The sequence below is a fragment of the Prinia subflava genome, chromosome 1 (assembly GCF_021018805.1).
Source record: "Prinia subflava isolate CZ2003 ecotype Zambia chromosome 1, Cam_Psub_1.2, whole genome shotgun sequence".
Lineage (NCBI taxonomy): Eukaryota > Metazoa > Chordata > Aves > Passeriformes > Cisticolidae > Prinia > Prinia subflava.
In genome coordinates, this window is record NC_086247.1 from 34,073,078 (window position 1) to 34,093,138 (window position 20,061).

Consider the following 20,061-nt stretch of genomic DNA (forward strand, 5'->3'; position numbering starts at 1 on the left):
CCCCACAGCCCGCCAGGCTGGAGCTGTGTCACGGCTGACACCGGCCTGCTGCGGATCGCTGCCCTGAGTGATGGCACTTCCCTGGCCAGGCTCCCATCCCACAGGGAAAGGGCAGCACACTTCACAGGATCAACATGAATATCAACTCTAGTCACAAAAGAAATTTGCTTTAAACAGTGTAGCTGCCTTCCCTTTTAGGAAAGTAGGCATAAATCTACAGAAGTAAATTGTTATATGAGATATATTTTACATCATTGTTTATCCATTCCAAATAAACACTGCCTTGAATACAAATGATTGTGTTGAACCATGCATCTTTAAAATATGATAACACAGATTTATGTTTTTAAAGCAACAGCTATACTGTAATGCATACTGTGTAAGCAAAAAAGCCCAGTCACATTTACCAGAATACAAAATAGTTTAAGCTGCAGATAACTCTGTACTTATTAACTCATAAAATTTTTAGAACAGTAGCAATATTCTTTTTATTTACTAAAATTTTTAATGCTAATTCTTCCCTGATTAAAATTACCTGTATTTAAGGCCATGCAAACACAGAGGAATAGCTGAATAAAATAGTAAATAACTCAGAAGTGAACTCACCTTCAAACATTTTTATTTCAGACATATTACTAGAACTGATTCACTTGTTCCCCTAAGAAATTTTGAGCATTTTTCACTTGGGTCCTCAATGTGACTCCTCCATCCAAATAACAACTGGGATTGTTGAGCTCACTACAGAATATTAATCTATTAAATTATACTCCTAAATGCTTATTCCAAATGTATATTAATGATCCAATATCTATCGCTAAATGGAAGAATATATTATTCTGGGAAAAAGTACAAGGAAAAAAACAAAACAAGGTTACAAGGATTAATCCTTTGTTTGAACATACAATTTCATTCATAAATACAACTATGATGAAATATGGAATAAAAACTAGTCAGTGGTCTGTGGCAATACTTGACAACCAAACTGCTCTTCTAATATTCTCATATTGGATTATTCAAACTTATTATAGCAAATTATTATCAGCTTTGACTTCCTTAAAATATACTTCTAAAGGTTAGCCTTATGTGAAGATTTGACTTTCCATGTCCTGGAAATGCTTCTGGAAATGAAATGGAGTTATCTTTCTCTTCTACAAACCTCTGCTGCTTTTCTGCACATTTCACCTTTACTGTGCTTCTTCCCTTTATGCAGAGTAGTCATGTAAGACTTACACAAAAAAAGGTGATTGAGTAAAGGAAGTTCTCTACTGTTACATCTTCAAACTCCCTTTCAGACACACAGTTACAACACCCTGTGAAACCAAGATAACTTTGGACGAATTTCACCCCCCCAGTTTTGTGCATTTTCTATTGTATGTAATATCGTAAGCTTAGGACAATAGCTTCACAAAAGATCAAAACAGTATTGCTATAGTATCTATGGAAGATGAGATATTTAATATTAGCGATTTCATTACATAACAGATTATGTGTTTATAATAATAATATCTTCTAATTAAATTCTTACTTGATAGAGAATCAAAATGATTAGGGGAAAAAAGGGCATAAGAAGTCATTAAAACTGATTAAAACTGTAACAATTTTTTATTCTTTTCCTGAAGCTAAATATTCCATGTCTCTAACCAACAGCATTTTTGGAGGTAGGCCCAGGTAATTTTTTTATATATTTCTAAATAACATTGAACATTAAAAACCTTTTTTAACATTTTGAGACTATGAGTTCATCTGGGTGCATAATGCATAAACACAGACAGAGGTCCTCAGCGTCTCCAGCAAACAATTTATGCAACAGTCTATTCCTAAAAGATAAACACAAGCTGAAAGTAGGGGATATTATCAATATGGCTTTGGAAGCATGTCCATTCAAATGCAAGGATAATGAACTTGTACAGCTCTAGCAGAATTCCCTGATGCCTCTTCTCTCCACTGGACACACAGCAACAGTTCAGATATGTCACTTAAGAAAGAGATTCATGTTTGCAAACCATTTATTTAAACATTTTTATTGCACTTCAACAAAACTTATCCTTTGTCTCCCAGCCAGGAACTGCAGAGATGAAACACAAATGTCAGTTAACTTAGACTTCAACGATAATCCCAGCAGACTGAATGTAGTTGAAAAATACAGCATGTATGTACCAAATATGGCATAGAATCCTTCCACTTATTTCAGCATCTTCCAAACTACCATTGCCTTTGCTCGTTCAATATGCTTTATAAATATTAGCCCAAAATTTAAAATAGCTTTTTGCATTAACAAGATTAAGGAGATAAAAGTATGAGCATGTTACTGAAAGACATTCTTGTCGTTCTAAATTGTAGAAACAACTCTGTGTCCTGTTCATCACCTTCAAACTTTGAAGGTGAGGCAGTGAGCTCTGCACCAGAAATATGTTCAAACAAAGCACTTGCAATACATTTGTCAACTTGGAAGGTCAACTGTGTGTCCATTTCTTAAGTGACTTTCTTTATATAACATCATCATTTCTTTGCATACAATACATTCATTGTTACTTTTTTTCTTCCTTATATCCCTTAGCCAAATTACTCCTAAAATAAAAAATTACACACAATAAGGTCAGAGATAATCCCTCTCATCACTGATTCCCCAAATCAGTGTTCTGGAAAACACCATAACTTATCAGGAATGCCAATGTGGAACAGCAATAAAATTAAGAAGGTCATGAATAGGAGTAAGGAAGTTTTTTCAAGCTCACTCTCTTGGCTTCAACCTGCAGCATAATTCTACATAGCATGAATCAGTACAGCTTTTGTCCCTAAAAAAACACCAGTGCAGATGGGAATATCTTGATCTCACTGTCTATGTGGGCTATGTAATACCCAGTGACACCTGGTGAGGTCTACAGAGGTACAGCTTTTCAGAATAGCTAAGACCAAGAGTTAGGGCTCCAACTTACTTACAATATCACCTGGAAATCAAGTACTCGTTAGAAAATAAATTACTCTTCCTTACTGACCATAAAAGGTATTAATAAACTATTCAGCAAGTATTTCTGTGTTGTTTTGGTTTGTTTCAGAGTAAAACCCAGGTATTTCTGTGCATGACCACGTGGATGTGGAAGACTACCTAAACTGAATGATAACAATGAAATGAGAAAATATGAAACCAAATTAGTTACCTCTTGGAAAGCTGTAAGTATATGAAAAGTGTTTTTATTGTCCTTTTGATTCTACGTGGTTTTTCTAATCAAGTGGAAATTTTATTGGTAGTTTCAGGAGATAAAAGTGTAAGGAATACACTCAGGCTTAGCTTGCTATGATAACATAGCTTTTCGTTGCCGAATAACTTAAATACCTTAAATAGACCCATTTGACAAAGATCCTGTCAATTAAAAAAAATTTTTTTTTTTTAAATTAAAAAAAATCCACCACACCAAAACCCCAACAAAACAAACAAATAAACAAACAGACCCCCACAGACCAAAACCTCTTTACTGAACAATTTGTTTACATGTGTCCCTTCTACTCTGGCCAAGCAGGTGGCAAGTACAGATGTTCTGCATGCAGTGGATTATTTTTTGTACAACATTTTGTTTAAGGATTCTTCATTCATCATGTACCTTCTGTAAAGAGGTCACCTAACATTTAACTTTCAGCTTCCACAATCTGTTCAAGGACATAAGGTGAGCAAACCATCTGATACTGTAAAAATACAAGGCTTCTTGGAGCTCGGTTACAATATCGGCTGCCACCTCTAATCCCCCCTTCCACATTAGGGCCTGTTCCACTTGAAATGCTGTGTAATTGAAATTACAAGCTTTTGGCTTCCCGTGGCAGTCAGCCAGCAGCACATTTTACGCTAAACCTTGCAGTGAAAAAATGGTAGTTTGAGTTAACTTACACATAGTTTCTCTGTTTACAGGAAAGCGGGAAGCAGGAAATATGTGGACACCTGGGAATCGCATTTGTTTCAGTTTTTAAAATGCAACCAGAATAATTTTTTTCTAAACTTCAGTTCTGTGTTATTTATTATTATTTGGAGTAATATTTCTGAATTTGTCATGCCCGAGAACACAAAATTTTAGACTGGTAAAAACAAGGCATTAACTGATTTCCTTTTTTTACATATATATTTTTCTAAAGTTCAGACTATTCTTTCAATTTAGAATTATAGTTTAGAGGATTAAATATTTTCTAATAAGACTACTTTCCTAATTACTTGCAGGAATTATCACTGATTTCCCAAGAACCTTGATATTATGTTTTTCTAACATTTGTGTTGTTAACTTACCTAACAGTGATTAAACTTACACATTGGTGTAGGGCATTTTACCACCCACAGAAGAGTTGAAACAATCTAATATTAATTGTTATTATTTTTATAGAAGACACAAATTTTGAAGTTAAAATTTGAAATTTCACCTTATAAGTGCCTGAATTTCTACATAGTTACAGAATTCAGCTTGGATTTGAAAACTTTTGTATCAGAACACATCCCTTTGAACACAAATATGTTCATAAATCTCTAATTTGAACAGAAATATGTACATAAATATGACATAAATATGACCTTTATAATTCCTATTACAAAGGTGCACTGCTGTTGTTCCTGATGTGGCAGTGCAATCTTAAAATAACTATTTGAATGACTAACCTACTAAATGCCAAACAGTGACCCCAACCCAGTGAATAATCCATAGATTTAGTTAAATGCAAAAGTTTGGATGATGTCTGTTGATTAAACTCAAACAAGTAATTATTTCATATTATTGTTCTAAGGGAAAAGCTAGGAAAATTTCTAACAAATAGAACTGAAATCATGTAACAATGCAATATTATTGTATTCAGCATATATTGACAGCAAGAATAAAAGCTTAGCTTTTTGTGCATGAAGGTTCAAGTCATTTTACAAACTGAATTAAAGAATTTATGCATTTATCTCAGAAAAACCATGTCTGTATTTCTTCTATGAAAGCAAATGAAATGTTCCAAAGCAGTAGGGAATACAGGAAAAAAATTTATTTAAAACAAAACACTTCTATAAAACACTTTATTACAGTATTTTTCCCACAGTAATAAAGAGCAAAAACCCAAGGCACATTCATGCAGAAACGCTTTTTGCAGTTGGAAATGCTTGTTGCAGTTTCTGCTGCATTTGGATTGGTTTGGCTTACATGGATAATTTACAAAGAAAAATATACCTTTTTATGTGCATGTACAAGGCAAGATTCACAACCCCCCCGCAAAATGAAGTATAAGTCCTGTTAGATCCAGATGGTAAAAGAAACAAGTCAGAGAGAAGGCAAAGGCTACTTGATGTCCTCTGCCCAGTGCATGTGCCCTGTTTCTATCTGGTTGTCACTGTAAAGTCAGCAGCTTCCTCTGACAGCCTGCTTTTCCATTTCTGCTAGAATTTCAGGACACTTACATTTTTCCTAGTATCAATTCTGTATTTTCTTAGTGTCTTATTTTACTTTATGTTTCTGGAAATGTTCTAAACATTTGGCTAGAAAACTTTGTGTTCAGCACAGTGAAAAAATCTCAAGAAAAAGCTTTTGCATTTTGCCTGGCACTTTTCATTACACAAAATATTTGTCAGGCAGTAAACTAGGATCTCTAAGGATGTTTTAAATGCTTGCTTCCACTTTAAATTCTTACAAAACACTTGGGGAAAGTGCTGATTCCTGTAAATACTTCAACCAGCTTTTTGCCAGCTTCACTCGCTTATTTGTCCAGAATGCCTTGTTTGGGGTTGTGCAGCACTGAAAATCTAAGTTCTCAATTTCTAAACATTAACCCTTCTTATGAAAAGTACAGCATAGCAAAAGATTTTATTTTTAAAAGTATAAAGAAAAATGTCTAGCTACAAAAAATAGGTTTACATAAACAGAAGAATAAACATTTAAAAAGCTGCAAGAGGATCATAATATAACCATAGTGTAAATGACATGAACTATGTTATAGACATAGATGTTACCCATCTCTTTTGGGTACTAGTATCCAGCTTGTTTCAGTATTCACGTTAAAGATCTTACATGTGGATTCATGCATGGGACATGAAAAAAAGAACCCAAAGTTTTTTCTGAAAACCATTATGAATAATTCTTGCTATTTTGTCCTACAATTTGTCTCAAAACTCTTATCCTCTGAAGGCCAAGGCACCTTTGAGGAAAATTTGTCAAATGTACATTAGATTAGAAAAATTTATATAATCATCCACTTAACTAGCAACAAACAAAAATTACCCAATTAGAATGCAGTGCCAATATTAAACATTGCACATCTTGAACCATGCCAGGATTTTTTATATTAATATACACATTTGAGTGAATACCATGAATCAATTTGTCAAATTTATGAGAAATGTCCAATCAACATCTTATTCCATTTTTCCCTCATCTTGTATCTCATAAAATATCTAAAAATCATTAAAGTTGTGAGAATACATTTTGGTATAAATTCTGAAGTTTTTTAATGGCATTTTTTCTTACTGCTTTGAAGGATTGTGGAAAATCATTGCAAAATTGCATTTATCTACACTGCCTTCCTATGAGGCATGTCAGTTTTATCTCCGTATTTTCTATGCCAGGATTATCAAAGAATAAGTCTCACAGAAAATTAATAGGGGAGCATGGAACAGATCTCTCCTTCAGAGCCCTGAAAGGCAAGGAGAACAGCTGGATCATTTCTTTCTTTTTGAGGAAATAGTTACATAGTGTTGGATAGTTGAATTTTATTTTGAATATTAAGCCATTTTAAAGAGACAAAAGCACACAATCAGCTCACTACACACTATTTAAGCAAGAACACTAAGACACAATATGCCAAAAAACCCCACAAAACTCAATGTGTATGGACTAACAGTAACTGGCTCCTTAGAAACTTAGGCAAGGAGTTTTTCAAGAGCCTGGGGATGTGAAATGATCTACGTTTGCCCTGAGGAGAGGATGGACAAGAGCTGCAGCTGCTCTTGTCTTCTCTTTGCAGCACTGCTAACTACAGCATCAGGCAGTGTGGCTTTCAGGGATTCAGCCCAGGTAAGCTTACTGTGCCTGGCAGTTCCATCCTACAGGCAATCTTAAATAAGGCTGGAATTACCAGAGCATAAAATGAACACTGGTATATATTGTTTGTTTGCTCCTAAGCCTGAACATACAGAGCATACATGTAAAACTGTTAAGCTGAAGGCTGTACCTTTCTGTAAAAAGATTTTGCTAATGAGCATAATGGACTTTTGTTTTCTTTGTATTTTTTTCCAAGTAACGCAATTCATTTGTTTCTCCCTATGTGACATCTGCAGAATTACTAAATCAAACTTTGTACCTATGAGTCCAAATCAATAAGAAAATGTGAGTTCAGAAACTGCTGCAAAATACATTTTACCCCTCTTGTTAGCTGCTGGGAAGCAGAATGGAGATTTCAAAAAGAAGCTCCAAGCAATGCCAACTGAAGTTCTGTTCTTCACTCTTTTTGCCCAATATCAGCAACTGCTTTGTGAAGTTCTTGCACTCCAAGTTCTCAAAGAGCTTTAGGAATTTTTCTGGAACTCGATATCCCTCAACAGCTTTGATAAATAATCTGGTAGTAAATAATTTATATTGAATATTATCTAGCTTTATTCACACTGCTTAATCAGCTGCCTGAAAGACCAATCTGCATTACCATTTTTCTTTTCTTTATATTGCCCTTTTATCCTTAGCTAACACATACTGAGCCCTTCTTTCACTTCCTTTATCAACACTAAAGTGTGCAATAAACCAGTATTGCTGAACAGACTGAACAGGAATTAATGTGCTCTCTTGTCTAAAATTTTGCAAAAACGAACAATTATTGTCAATTTATTTGCCTTAGAGAAAAAAAAAAAGCAATCCCTTCTTTAAGGGATTATATTCAAACTCCTGATGCAAAATTGTGCTTATAATATTCTTAAAAACTATTTCACTGCTGGTTACGTTTTCCACAAACTGCATATCTGCAAAGATTTTAAGTTTCAAAATAAAAGAACTGATGGAGATATTACCAAGCATAATATTGCATTCTTTTAAAATATACATATAAACTAGCCTTACATTTTAACTAAACTGCTCTTACTAATTTTCAAGCAAATGGTAACAAAAATCTAAATTACAGTTGAATATTACAATTTCGTATTTTAGAATGAAATATAGTTTGAATTATTTTGTTCTCTTCAATTTGTAAAATTGAATATTATCGGTTAAAATTAATATTTGACTAGCATCTAAAAATATAGAGAACATGTATAAAATTACTGCACTTTCAATGGGAAAGCCCAACAACATGTGGTTTTGAAGATTATAATAATGTATTTCAAAATACTACCTTTCCCAGAATGAAAAAATTAAAATAGAGAACTGAAAATTCAGCAGGGTTACGTAAATTCAGTTTTCTTCTCTCTAGGATGACGGTGCTGGCAAACACAACTTTCATCTCTATGCAAAATCTATTTTTTATGAAACTAATTTTAAAAATTACAGGATTACCCATAAGGGAAGGTACTTACAGATGCTGCCACTTGAGAAGCACTCTGAAATTCATTAATATCTTCTGGGAGTGTTTCAACCCCAGGTACTTGAGCTGTTCCAAAGAGGTACAAGAGAAATGTAAATCACTCTAATCAAACAAGCATTAGTCACTTTGAAAATTTAATGCCTAAAAATTTACTGCTGGGAAGGTAAATGTGGCTACTGTAAATGTACTACTTTTCAGTTACACTTCAATGGATTATAATTTATGTCTGATTTTAATTCACAACCTTAATGCAACATGGAACAGTGTCTCTAACAGGACTAGAGTGATAAGCAAGCTTCCTTCAGCTGCCAGGGTATCATCTAGGTTTTTTATTACCTTTACTGTTTAAACTAAATACTGTTTACCCTGTTTAGGGAGTAGTGGATCTCCAGCTTTAATAAAATGAATAAAAATATATTCAATTAATTCAGTTAAAATTCCTGAAGTAAAAGGATTTGGTCAATTTTGACAACATTTGGAAGCCTTGCAAGTATAATTTTTGCCCATATTGCCACATTAGTAAACTGACAGAATTTTGTGAGGAGTCTAAAATCTCTCTTTCTCTGCTCTTTAAACCAGATTTTGTGTGCCCATGTCAGAGAAAGAAATTCCCAAATAACATTCTTTGCCTAACACTCTGCTAAGGTGCTTAGATGCATCATCATCAGCCTAACCAAACAAGATGTCCTTATCTTCCCTACATTCTGCTGTTATTCAGACACTTGGCAGGGAGGTCCTTGCATTTCCACAACCTAGTTTGGTAAACATCTCCAACAATACTTACCATGAAAGAAGAACTTACACAGTGTGGCAACTGTGGCTACCAATTCACTGCAAACACAAATTGGTGAGGAGGGTGAAGAGGTGATAATAACGCAAAGTTGTGCTCAGGGGATTGTGTGGGAATTGAGAGATGACGCCACACTTTTGCCATTGCCTTATCTAGATCTCAATATTAATTCCCACATATCTGCATCCCTAATTTTTTACCCTGGTCATGCAGTTCCATCCAGAACAACACTGCAAGTGTTTCATATGTACATGTTTTTATTGGACATCCCCAATTCCAAACTTTTCCTTTACATCCTAATGTCTCTTTTGAACTTTCTAATATAATGACACTTAAAAGGGGGGGGAACCCCAAACAAGCATAAACAAACCAGAACCAAAACACCCAACTATGTAGAAACTATACATTTTAGTTTTTTGTTGTTTCTACTAGGTAACTGCAAATAATAAAAACCAGTGACTCCTGTTTGATACGGAATAAACCATTTATGTGAACTTAGCAAAATTTATTTAGCAAACTAAGTATTATATACCACAATATAATCTGTACAGCTGTAGATGTAATAGCACAATAAAATAGGAAACACCACATTTCCACAGTGGCATAGTACCACAGAATCTATCATTTTTGGTCCAATATCATTCCAGGTAGAGTCACAAAAGAAACAAGTCTTTGCCCACACCTCGGAAATATGTGGAGTTGCACAATACACTGCAAAGAAACTCACATAATAAACAGTTTTTATCAGATAACTTGAGGAGTGGTTTAGAAGTTTTACACTTTTCATTTATCCTATACTAAGAGATTACTCCCTAATAATTACTGCATTTTAAACGTACTTCCACAAGACAGCATAGACTTCAAAAGCTTTATTTGCAACAATATCTTTTTTTCCTGCCTTATGTCATGGCTTCACTCAAAGGGTAAGGTACATTTCAGCAGAAGAGAATGAAATAAGTGAAACAAAGTTTTATGGTACTTAAGAAAATTGGGACTAAATGAACAATTATCCTTTAGTGATACTATTTCTGTATACCTAAAACCACCCCTAAAATACAGAAGTAGATGACTTCTACAATCCCACCAACCTGAAAAACACACTGGGGGCTGATGGATGTAGATTTTTTTGGATCAATCCCATTGTAGTGCATATCTTTTGAAGCCTCAACCATTGTTCCCATCTACCTCTACAGAACAAGACCAAGGCTCAGTGGAGAACTGACCAAAGAGACAAACCAGACAAGCTTGGCATCTACAGGGAAGTTTGCTGTGCAGTCATCTATGCTGCTGTTTCTAATCAAAACCAAGAACCTATTAAATTCTTCCCTTATTTCTTTCCTGTGAAGTGGTCTAATGGAAAAGGGAAACATTTTTGAGAGGTATAGTTTAGGACAGTGAAAAGAAACTGCAGCTTTAAAGTGTCTTGTGTTCTTCAACCTTGAGACCTGATTCCTACCTCTCATTTTTACTACTTAGATCAAAACAAGTCAGTCCAATTCAGCAGGATTATACTAGAGGGAAATCAGTGTAGTAGTTAATTAGAACCAGATCCAGATTGCCAGTGGAGTCAGTATAGTGTCTGATGCTGTACGTGATCTTTCCACATGAGCTACTGCATTGACTTTAGCAGGTGGAATTGCTTAAAATGAGGCTTATTTATAAGGGCTGTTAGATCAGATGTTCTGCCAATTACTTCTGAGTTTAGTTCATCTGAAATTCACAGGAGAGATGTTCCAAATCTAACAACAGAAACAGATTATTATCTCAAGAAAGCTACTCTCAACTTTGTTGTGCATCAGCACCTTTCTTGCTTATTCTTGAATGAATGGTTTGCATCAGCACTTCCCAATGCACAGTTTTCCCTCATTAAGGTCACTGGTACTGATAAATAACAGCAGAACATAAATTCAAATAAACCTGGTAAGTGAAGTCTGCTAGTCACTATTTCATGATGTAATGTATCTCTAAGAGGACACAACTAAAAATTCAGTGCAAAAATGCCTTGATTACTTAGGGTTTTTTAACAGTATATGAGTTTTTGTTATCGTCCTCTCATACATAATACTTATTGGAAATAAGTATCAGATGCAAAGAGAGCAAATAGTATGCTGCATTTATAGGAAAGATTGATAGAATGGGCAGTTGCCTGAGTTCTGTGTCTGTTTATGGTCTGTACCTACTTGTGAAATCCAGCTGTGTTTCTTTTCAAATCGAGTGTAGCACTAGCCAACATTTTAGGAAAAAAGATCCAACCATATGTTTTGAAACACTGAACATTTCTGAGGGCACCTCTTGACAGAAATCTGGAATTACCTTACTATTGACCTCAGTCTTTTTGCCCGAGAGGCCTTGTTATTTTCTAGTTACATGACTAACAGGTCCATGTATATTCATAGAGATGAGATAGATGTTTATAACAACATGAATGTCATTGCCCCACCTACCTAAGTTTTACTCCCTGTACTTTATTGAATGTAGTGTTTTCTAAAGAAAGCATCTTCCATCTTCTCTGTAGCCATATTGACTGCAGAGTATTCCAAAGCACATCAAGTGGCTGAAGGTCGAACAGCCATAGCACTTTTTTGCTCCTTACTCAGTGACCATGAAACATCCAGCTCCAATACTGCACAGCATCCAGTACTCCAGTACTTTCTGATAGTTTCACCTTCTTTAATCCTGGTGTCTCTGCCACTTAGCAAAACTTAATTATTTCACTGATGTCTGTGATTTGAGAAGACAGCATGGCAAAGTGGGCATATTTTCACTTCAAGAGCAGAGGTACACAGGAAGGAAAATGGAAGGATGAGATCAGTTAATAAATATTTTGTGAATTGTAGAACTTTTTCCCACATCTCTCTTATCTATTTGCTTTTTCTGCAATAATCTCATGCATGCATATTCCCTCACCCATCTCAAGCAAGCCATCACCACCTCCCTTTCTGGGAAGCACTCTCACAATAGAATTTTGCCTTCCTTTCACAGGGTTTGATTGAAGTCACCAGCCGGAGCATCTCTTAATGACAATCTTCATGAAGATCATAAAGACATGTTTTGGGATTCTGAGTTTCCTATCACCTCGTTCAATTAAGTGATCAATGGCAGATAAAAGGAAAAGCCAATGTCTTGACTGCATGAAACCACACATTCTCACAAAACCAGTTTGAAAATTTTATCTTTAAAGACATATTAGTTACTAACGGTTGGTTTACAGATGAGGCAAGAGACATGAGTGAAAGCTCAAGTTGCTGTGATACCTAGTAGGACATACAATAGCATCAGATAGCAGACAGAGAGTAGGACAATTTTAAAAAATATATATTCTGGGTTTTTCTGGGTTTTTTGTTTGTTTGTTTGTGGTTTTTGGGGGGTTTTTTGTGTTAATTGATCACCATAGCTAACTTATCCATGGCTGCTGAAGACCACACTGCAAATCAAAACATACAATTTGCAGACTAGGCTGGTTCTGCCCAACAATAGGGGAACGGACTGAAAGATTTATCTTTGCAGATTCTCTGTAAAAACCTCTATTTCCTTCTCTCTGCATTACAGTGGCAGCTGTAACCTTCATCAACTTTATCTTTCATAGGAAATCTGGGCATTCTCTGGAAAGATATCCCTTATGAAGTACCTTTTTCAATATTTCAGGTGTTACTCACTTCAAAAATCTTAGAAGAAATTGAAATAAGTCTGAGTGTCTTGACTGCAGATTAACCCAACATATGAACATGTCTGTATGAGGAGAAAAAGTGTTTTTCAGAGTTATTTTATAAACTCTTTATTTCTACTGCAAATCACTTGAATCATCTGATGCATGTGTAGTAATAAATTGAGTATTTCAAAGGCCATTCTTTGGCATAAAAGCAGCAATGAACAGCCCATGCCTACACTATTAAGCTGTTTTAAATGTTAGTGTGGTAACACAAAATCTAAGAACAAATTCTGGCCCAACGCACCTCTCAAAATATGCCTAGGAATTATTCTGGAGTGTTAATTGGCCATGATAAAAAATATGTTAGTGGGTCTTTGAACCCACTAGTTAATTATTGAGTTCAAATGCCCAGGAACACTTTCTTGGAAATGTTTAATCTTTTACAGACATAACCTCTGCTCTCAAATTCAAGACGTTTATGTTTGGGGTTTTTTTTAATGAGCAGCAAATATTTATATAACTTACCATCAGAGTCTGACACTGCTGGCTCAGATGTCTGAGATACCATGGAGACATCTTCTGGCCTTTCTGCCAAATTATCCCCTTGCAATCTAAATTGTGGAAAAATGCAGTGAAAACATATGCAATCATATTTAAGGGATAAGACACAGAAGAACATTATCCCTGGCTACATACCCTGCTCACAACATTGCCCTAATTTAAAGAGCAGCTTTGCTGAAAAGCCCACACTCATGGTTCAATCATAACCTGGACTGTCTAGTAACCAAACTGGCCTCCAAGGAACAGCCAACTGAATCCTAGCTTATGCATTTTTGTAAGTCTTATTTTACAAAAGTGAGGGGTTTGTGCATGTGAAAAAGCAAGCTTCCCTCCCTACCTTCAAAAACATTCTAATTGAGTAGGACTGTACTGGATGTCCATGCCAACATGTTGGCAGTGTGGCCTTGCTGAGGAGAGGCTGGGGCTTGGTGAGGAGAGTCTGGGGCTGCCCTGAGCCAGTCACAGGTGGCTCCATCTGGCTCCAAATAGAACCACAGCAGGGCATGGCTGAGCATTCAGCCAAAATGGTGCCACCTTGGAGGAAACATAGTTAAGGAAGAGCTAGCCACAACACCACACAGGCAGAAGAGCAGGGAACAGGAAGACTGGGAAACAGCAGAGGACACACCAAGGTCAAAGGAGATGGTGCTCCAAACTCTGGGCAGATACTCCCCTACAACCCTGGTGAAATGCCAGAGGCAATATCCCATGTAGCCCCTGGAGGACCAACACCAGGGCAGGTGAGTACGTCCAGGATGGACTGTAGTCCTGTACACATCCTGTGTACCCATGGAGATCCCACACTAGAGCAGCTGAAAACTGTGGTGAGGAAGGAAGGGCAGAGAGGACCTGTAGTGGATTGACCACATATCCTCATTCCCTGTCTCCCCTCCATTCCTCAGTGGGTGGGGACAGGAGTCTGAAGTGAAGGAGTGAAGTTGGGCCCAGGAAAGAGAGGAGGAAAAGTGTGCTTTAATGTCTGTCTTTTAGTTTCTCATCACCTAAATCTATTTTAACTGGCAATAAATTAAACTAATTTTCCCCAAGTCAGGTCTGCTTTGCCCATTACAGTAACTGCTAAACAATTTCCCCATCTTCATCTTAACCCAAAAGGTTTTACTTCCTATTTTCTCCTGTCATCCTACTGGCTGGGTAGGGAACTGGCCCTTAGCCAAAGTTAACCCACCACAGGGAACTACACACAAGAATATTTCCTCCTCTTTGTTACTTGTTAAAAGGAAAATACAGTAATTATGGCAGACTTTGTCTTCAGGCTTTCCCGCTGCACCCGCTGACTGCAATGCCTTGACAGCAATTTATACAAATAATGTATCTGTTTTTCCAAATGAGCATCCCAGGAGTCCCACCATCCTTCTCCAGGCTCTTATGAATCCTGAGTACAAACTCTGCTCTTAAGAAGTGCTTTGTAGCTCTAAGTGCAATATAACTGCCATTTACATAAAGGTTATCTTACCTTGAATTTATTCAGACATGAAAAGAATAAGAAAAATGCAGTTCAATTTTGCAAAGCCCAGGAATGATAAAAATGCATTGAAGTAAAACCTTGGGGAAAGAAATAACTTATCTCTTGGAAGAAAAAAAGTTCTTTCCACTCTGTTTTCTCACTCTCTGAAGCTGTTTTATACTTAGCTTGAAATTAACCTCTGAAACCAAGTAGAACCCCCTCATCTGCCCTATCAAAATTCCACACTTTAAGACTCATAGTTATCTAATATATATGGATCTTAAGTCATCTGTTTGTACTCCTCAAAACCATTTCCCCAACAACCCCCTCCCCCAATTACTTTATCTCCTTTTATTGCCTCTAGAATGATTTACTTATGATGAAAAGCTTAGTGTAAATTTATAATATTTCTTATCTAAGGTGGCAGATCCATAGAACATGAAACTCATGACAACAAAATGTAAAACTTAGAAACTGTAAACCTAATTTTGAAAATTACTTCTATGAATCCTTTATAGCTCTGTACCCTGGTTTCTAATGCACTAGCTGACAATTCTTTAAAAGCCTAGCTTGTCAAACAGAAGCAAACAACTTCATATCCTAAAGATATTCAAACAAGGAGAAAACAAATTGCAAATGAAATAACTATGCAAAAAAAAAATCTCAAAAATCACATAATTTTCCACAGCAATAAAATTCACCCATCCTCCTTCATTACATGCATATGCACATTTACTGCAAGCACATATTCAGTCTTAGAAAGATACGCATGAAATTGCAGGAACCAGAAGTGAGATACTCTTCTCTCCAGCCATGTTGGTAGTTCACTTATATTTAACTAAAAGGGTAATTATTCCAACCTTTTCTGCTTACATTACAGTCATGTGCAAACTATCTCTAGAAGTAGGAACTGCTTCTTTTATCCCATCAGAATTTTCAAGATTCTATAACATTACCATTCTGAGCTTCAACATATCCAAACCAGACATGAATAACTGAAATTATTCTCCTCTTATTCTAGAATTTAGATATTTAAGTGGTCCGTTGCCTCATAAAGAACACACACACAAAAAAATTCTAAATTTTCAATGCATCTAATCAGAAAATCTATTTCCTATGATTTTACTTTGTAGAAAGAAATGGCTGGCGTATTGGGTGGATGGGTGAATAGGATGTTTGACATATCTGTACCTTATTTTCACATTCAATTTTTCTTTATTTTGTATTTCTTACATATAGATTCATATCAGAAGAGAATCTCATGAAATTCAAGCAACAAAAAAGTCACAAACACTATTTCTTGCCAGAAGAACTCTGGTACTTCAACCATTACAGTTTTTTCTTCAAAAGTAGTATTATTCATAAGACACTGCCACAGTAAAATGAAAACACTTGAAAACTCTTAAGCAGAAGGAAGCATGGATTAGAAAGACGCATAGGCTAGAAGAATTACCTAAAAACAACTATCTTACTAACACTTGATGGACTACTTCAATTTTTAACCAAAACATTGTTAATTATTTTAATGTGAGTCTAAATTTGATACCTGATACCCAACATTTCTTTCCATATCTGTTTCTAGTGTGATTTCTTGCTTAGAGGACATTGTTTCAGGTATATTAACCAGCTGCATGTTGGAGCTTAAAAAGCTATAAAAGCAAACAGCCTACAGGTAAATATTTCCATTTTCTTTGACTCCAAAATGCATTATGTAGGGCTTCTTCCAAGAAAACAGTTAAGGACTTCAGGACCAAAGATATTCTGAGTAAGTTCTATAGATGCATTGCAGAAGCATTACACAGGGTCTATCACTACAAACAAGCTTGTGGATGTGGGAATCACATGGCATGAATCTCCTAGGCATGATTTAAAAAATATGATTCACAGATTCACAGAATGGATCAGACTAGAAGAGACCACAGTGGGCCATCTGGTCCAACCTCCCTGCTTGAGCAGGCTCATCCCAGAGCACATAGCACAGGCTTGTATCCAGATGGTTCTTGAATATTTCCAGTGAGGAGATATCCACAGCCTCTCTGGGCAACCTGTTCCAGTGCACAGTCACCTGCACACTAAAGAAGTTCTTCCTCCTGTCCAGGTGGAACTTCCTGTGCATTTGTTTCTGCCTATTGCCTCTTGTTCTATTTCTTGGCATCACCAAGAAGAGCCTGGATCCAGCCTCTTGAAACCCTCCCTTCAGACACTTGTGAACATTGATATGGTGCCCTCTCAGTCATCTCTTCTTGAGGCTGAACAGGCCCAGCTCCCTCAGCCATTCCTCATAAGAGAGATGCTCCAGTCTCTGCATCCCCTTTGTAGCCCTTCACTGGACCTGCTCCAAAAGCTCTGTGTTTCTCTTGTCCTGAGGAGGCCAGAGCTGCACACAGCACTCCAGATGTGCCTCACCAGGGCTGAGTAGGGTTAGAATCACCTTCCTCAGCCTGCTGGCAATGCCCTTCCTAACGCACCCGCAGGACACCATTTGCCTTCTTGGCCAGAAGAACACACTGCTGGCTCATGGACAGCTGGTTGTCCACCAGGACCCCCAGGTACTTCTCAGCTTTCCAGCAGGTCAGCCCCCAGCTTGTGCTGGTGTAGGGTTATTCTTCCCCAGGTGCAGGACCCTGAATTTTCTTTGTTGAATTTCAGACAGTTGTTCTCTACCCAGCATTCCAATCTGTCAGGGTTGGATGTAGGACATATTCCTATCTGGGAACTCCTCCAGTGCACTAAACAATACATACATAATGATTCTCCTCTATGTCAACACTGCTGTTCTATGACATTCTTAAAATCAGTAGTTAGAGAAACTAAAGTAAATTTGACCTTACAGAAGAATACTAGGATTTAAAAAAACCAACATAGTTCGCATAATACTTCCAAGGATGACATGGGATTAATAAAAAAAGACCTAATTACAAGCATAGGTACTTTCTAACATCAGGGCCAAAGGCATAAAGTATTCTTAAAACCAAAAAATGGAAATGCTTTGGATACCTCATAGTGAGATATATGCTCTCTAGTATTTGCTCTTTGCGTAGACTACTGATTCAAAGATTGTGTATTAATCAGTCTTGTGCTAGTGTATTACAGAGGTTGTACTTGAGGAAATTTCTGAGCCAAATAAAATTCAGAGGGTGATTGTCACTTGGAGACAGAGAAATTAACATTATATTTAGGTTAATGCTATTTTGACCTAGTCTTCCAGAAATATGTCACTTAAATAACCAAAACCCCATTCTATTCCTTCCTAAAATGAACCAGCAGAAGGCTTATTTTTAGACAAAATCTCCTTTAATTCCAAATAAACAACTGCAGGCAAGAGTTATATAATTACTATGCATATGGCTGGCCTTCAAATTCCAGTACACAGCTAAGGACTTATTCTTATTTTTAAACATAGCAAACTAGAGCTGGATAACCGTGCTCAAATTCAGATGTTCCCTAGAGGTGAACAACAACAGAAACTGAAACTCCACTTGAGATGAAATCCTGAGAACCTGCTATTTCAAGAAAATACAAATGCTTCTGCTGACTTTTTAGTAGTGAAGAAAAATTCCTCCAGGACAGTAAAGGGCACTCTCAAAGAGGAGGGGGGAAATTACATGTCTAAGCACTGCAGCTCCAGCCATTCTCTCTGCTCTGCCATGTGTCAGCTAAATTTTGTTGAATCTGAATAAACACTGTAAAACATTTCAGTTTCTGTGAAACATTATTCCTGAACACAAGCCTTTACTTGGAAAATCTGCATTGCTAAAGACTCAGTTGACTTCTTTTAGCTGAATATGCTGAGAAGTAGTGGAAAGTTTGGTAAAGGATCCTTAAATCATTCAGCAAAAAGACAGTAAAGTTGTTTTCATGATCAGCCAAAGCAGGTGCATATTTCTAAGGCCATAACAACAAAGTTCTCTAAAAAACAGTGTCATGTTTGTATCAGAAACTTAATTAAGAAGACTTTGACTTGTTGAATCACTTATTTTCCTTAAATTATTTCAAAGTAGGTTACCTATTCTCTTGAAAAAAACCTACCAAATACTTCCATGATTTATAGTTTCTTTATGATGTAGCTATTATTTTGGATCAAAAACTCTAATATATATTTTTTAAGATTAATGAATATCATGAACTTATTAACAAAAGAAACTTATTATATACATAACATGATGATGTTCCTTTGGCAGCCAAAGGGAATTTTAGTCAGAGACAAGAAGGATAAATTTGACTTATTTGACTCCTTTTTTTTCTTCTTTCAAATCATCTGCTTCCTTTCTGTAATTTGAAACTTCACATCTACATCTAACATCTTCTCTGATAGCACTGTAATACTGAATTATAAGTTACCTAGAACAAATACATAACTCCAGGGAAGTTATAGCAACAGAGATCAGATAACAAAAGTCCTGAAAGGCCCCACATGCTTTTAGGTTACACAGAATGTTTTCTTGCACCTTTCCCTAGCAACCTCAGCACCAGTAAGAGTATTTCAAGCTTCATAATCATCTGCCCTGACTTGCCTACAATATGGTGAGTTTACTTCATTCTTTGTTCCCAAACATACTGATCCAAATTCTGATCTCATGTACCTTGACTTACTGACTCCACAATTCTGCACTCCTTTGTACTGCTGTAAAATCCAAAGCTTTTTCAGCACCTAAATATAAAGCCAAGAATTTCTGACTTATTCCATTTGTTTTACTAATGTCTTTTACAAATATAAAAATATTAAAACTGTGCCTGAAAAAAATCCTATTGTATTCACAGGTACAGAGACACAAAGATATCAGTTTTCCAGTACAGGTTATTATAATGGTAAAAATATATTAAATAAATATTATTAAAAATATATGCAGGCAAAAGTACTCTTTATCTGGTAAAATTCCTCATCAGCTTTAGCTTCACATACTACCTTCCTAACGAAGATTCGATTTAAAAAAAGTTTATATGATTTTTAGATCACTGAACTGTAGAAGAAAAATGCTTTAGATCTATAAGAAGAGGATCTTTAACAAAGGATTGTGAATTTGGTGAGCAATGAGAGTGACTGCCACCTCTGAAACAACAATAGAAAAGCTCTGCAGCATGTCACCT

General features: G+C 36.1%; 1 protein-coding gene across 1 annotated transcript in view; it reads right to left on the minus strand.

The window, feature by feature from the left end:
• The window catches only part of C1H8orf34 (chromosome 1 C8orf34 homolog), a 161,144-nt gene that overhangs the window by 21,739 nt on the left and 119,344 nt on the right, over window positions 1–20,061 (minus strand). Inside the window, exons 9-10 of the mRNA XM_063392829.1 lie at window positions 13,473–13,558; window positions 8,501–8,574 (exon numbers count right to left, since the gene is read on the minus strand). Coding sequence (XP_063248899.1) covers window positions 8,501–8,574; window positions 13,473–13,558 — 160 coding nt within the window. The remainder of the gene's footprint in view (window positions 1–8,500; window positions 8,575–13,472; window positions 13,559–20,061) is intronic.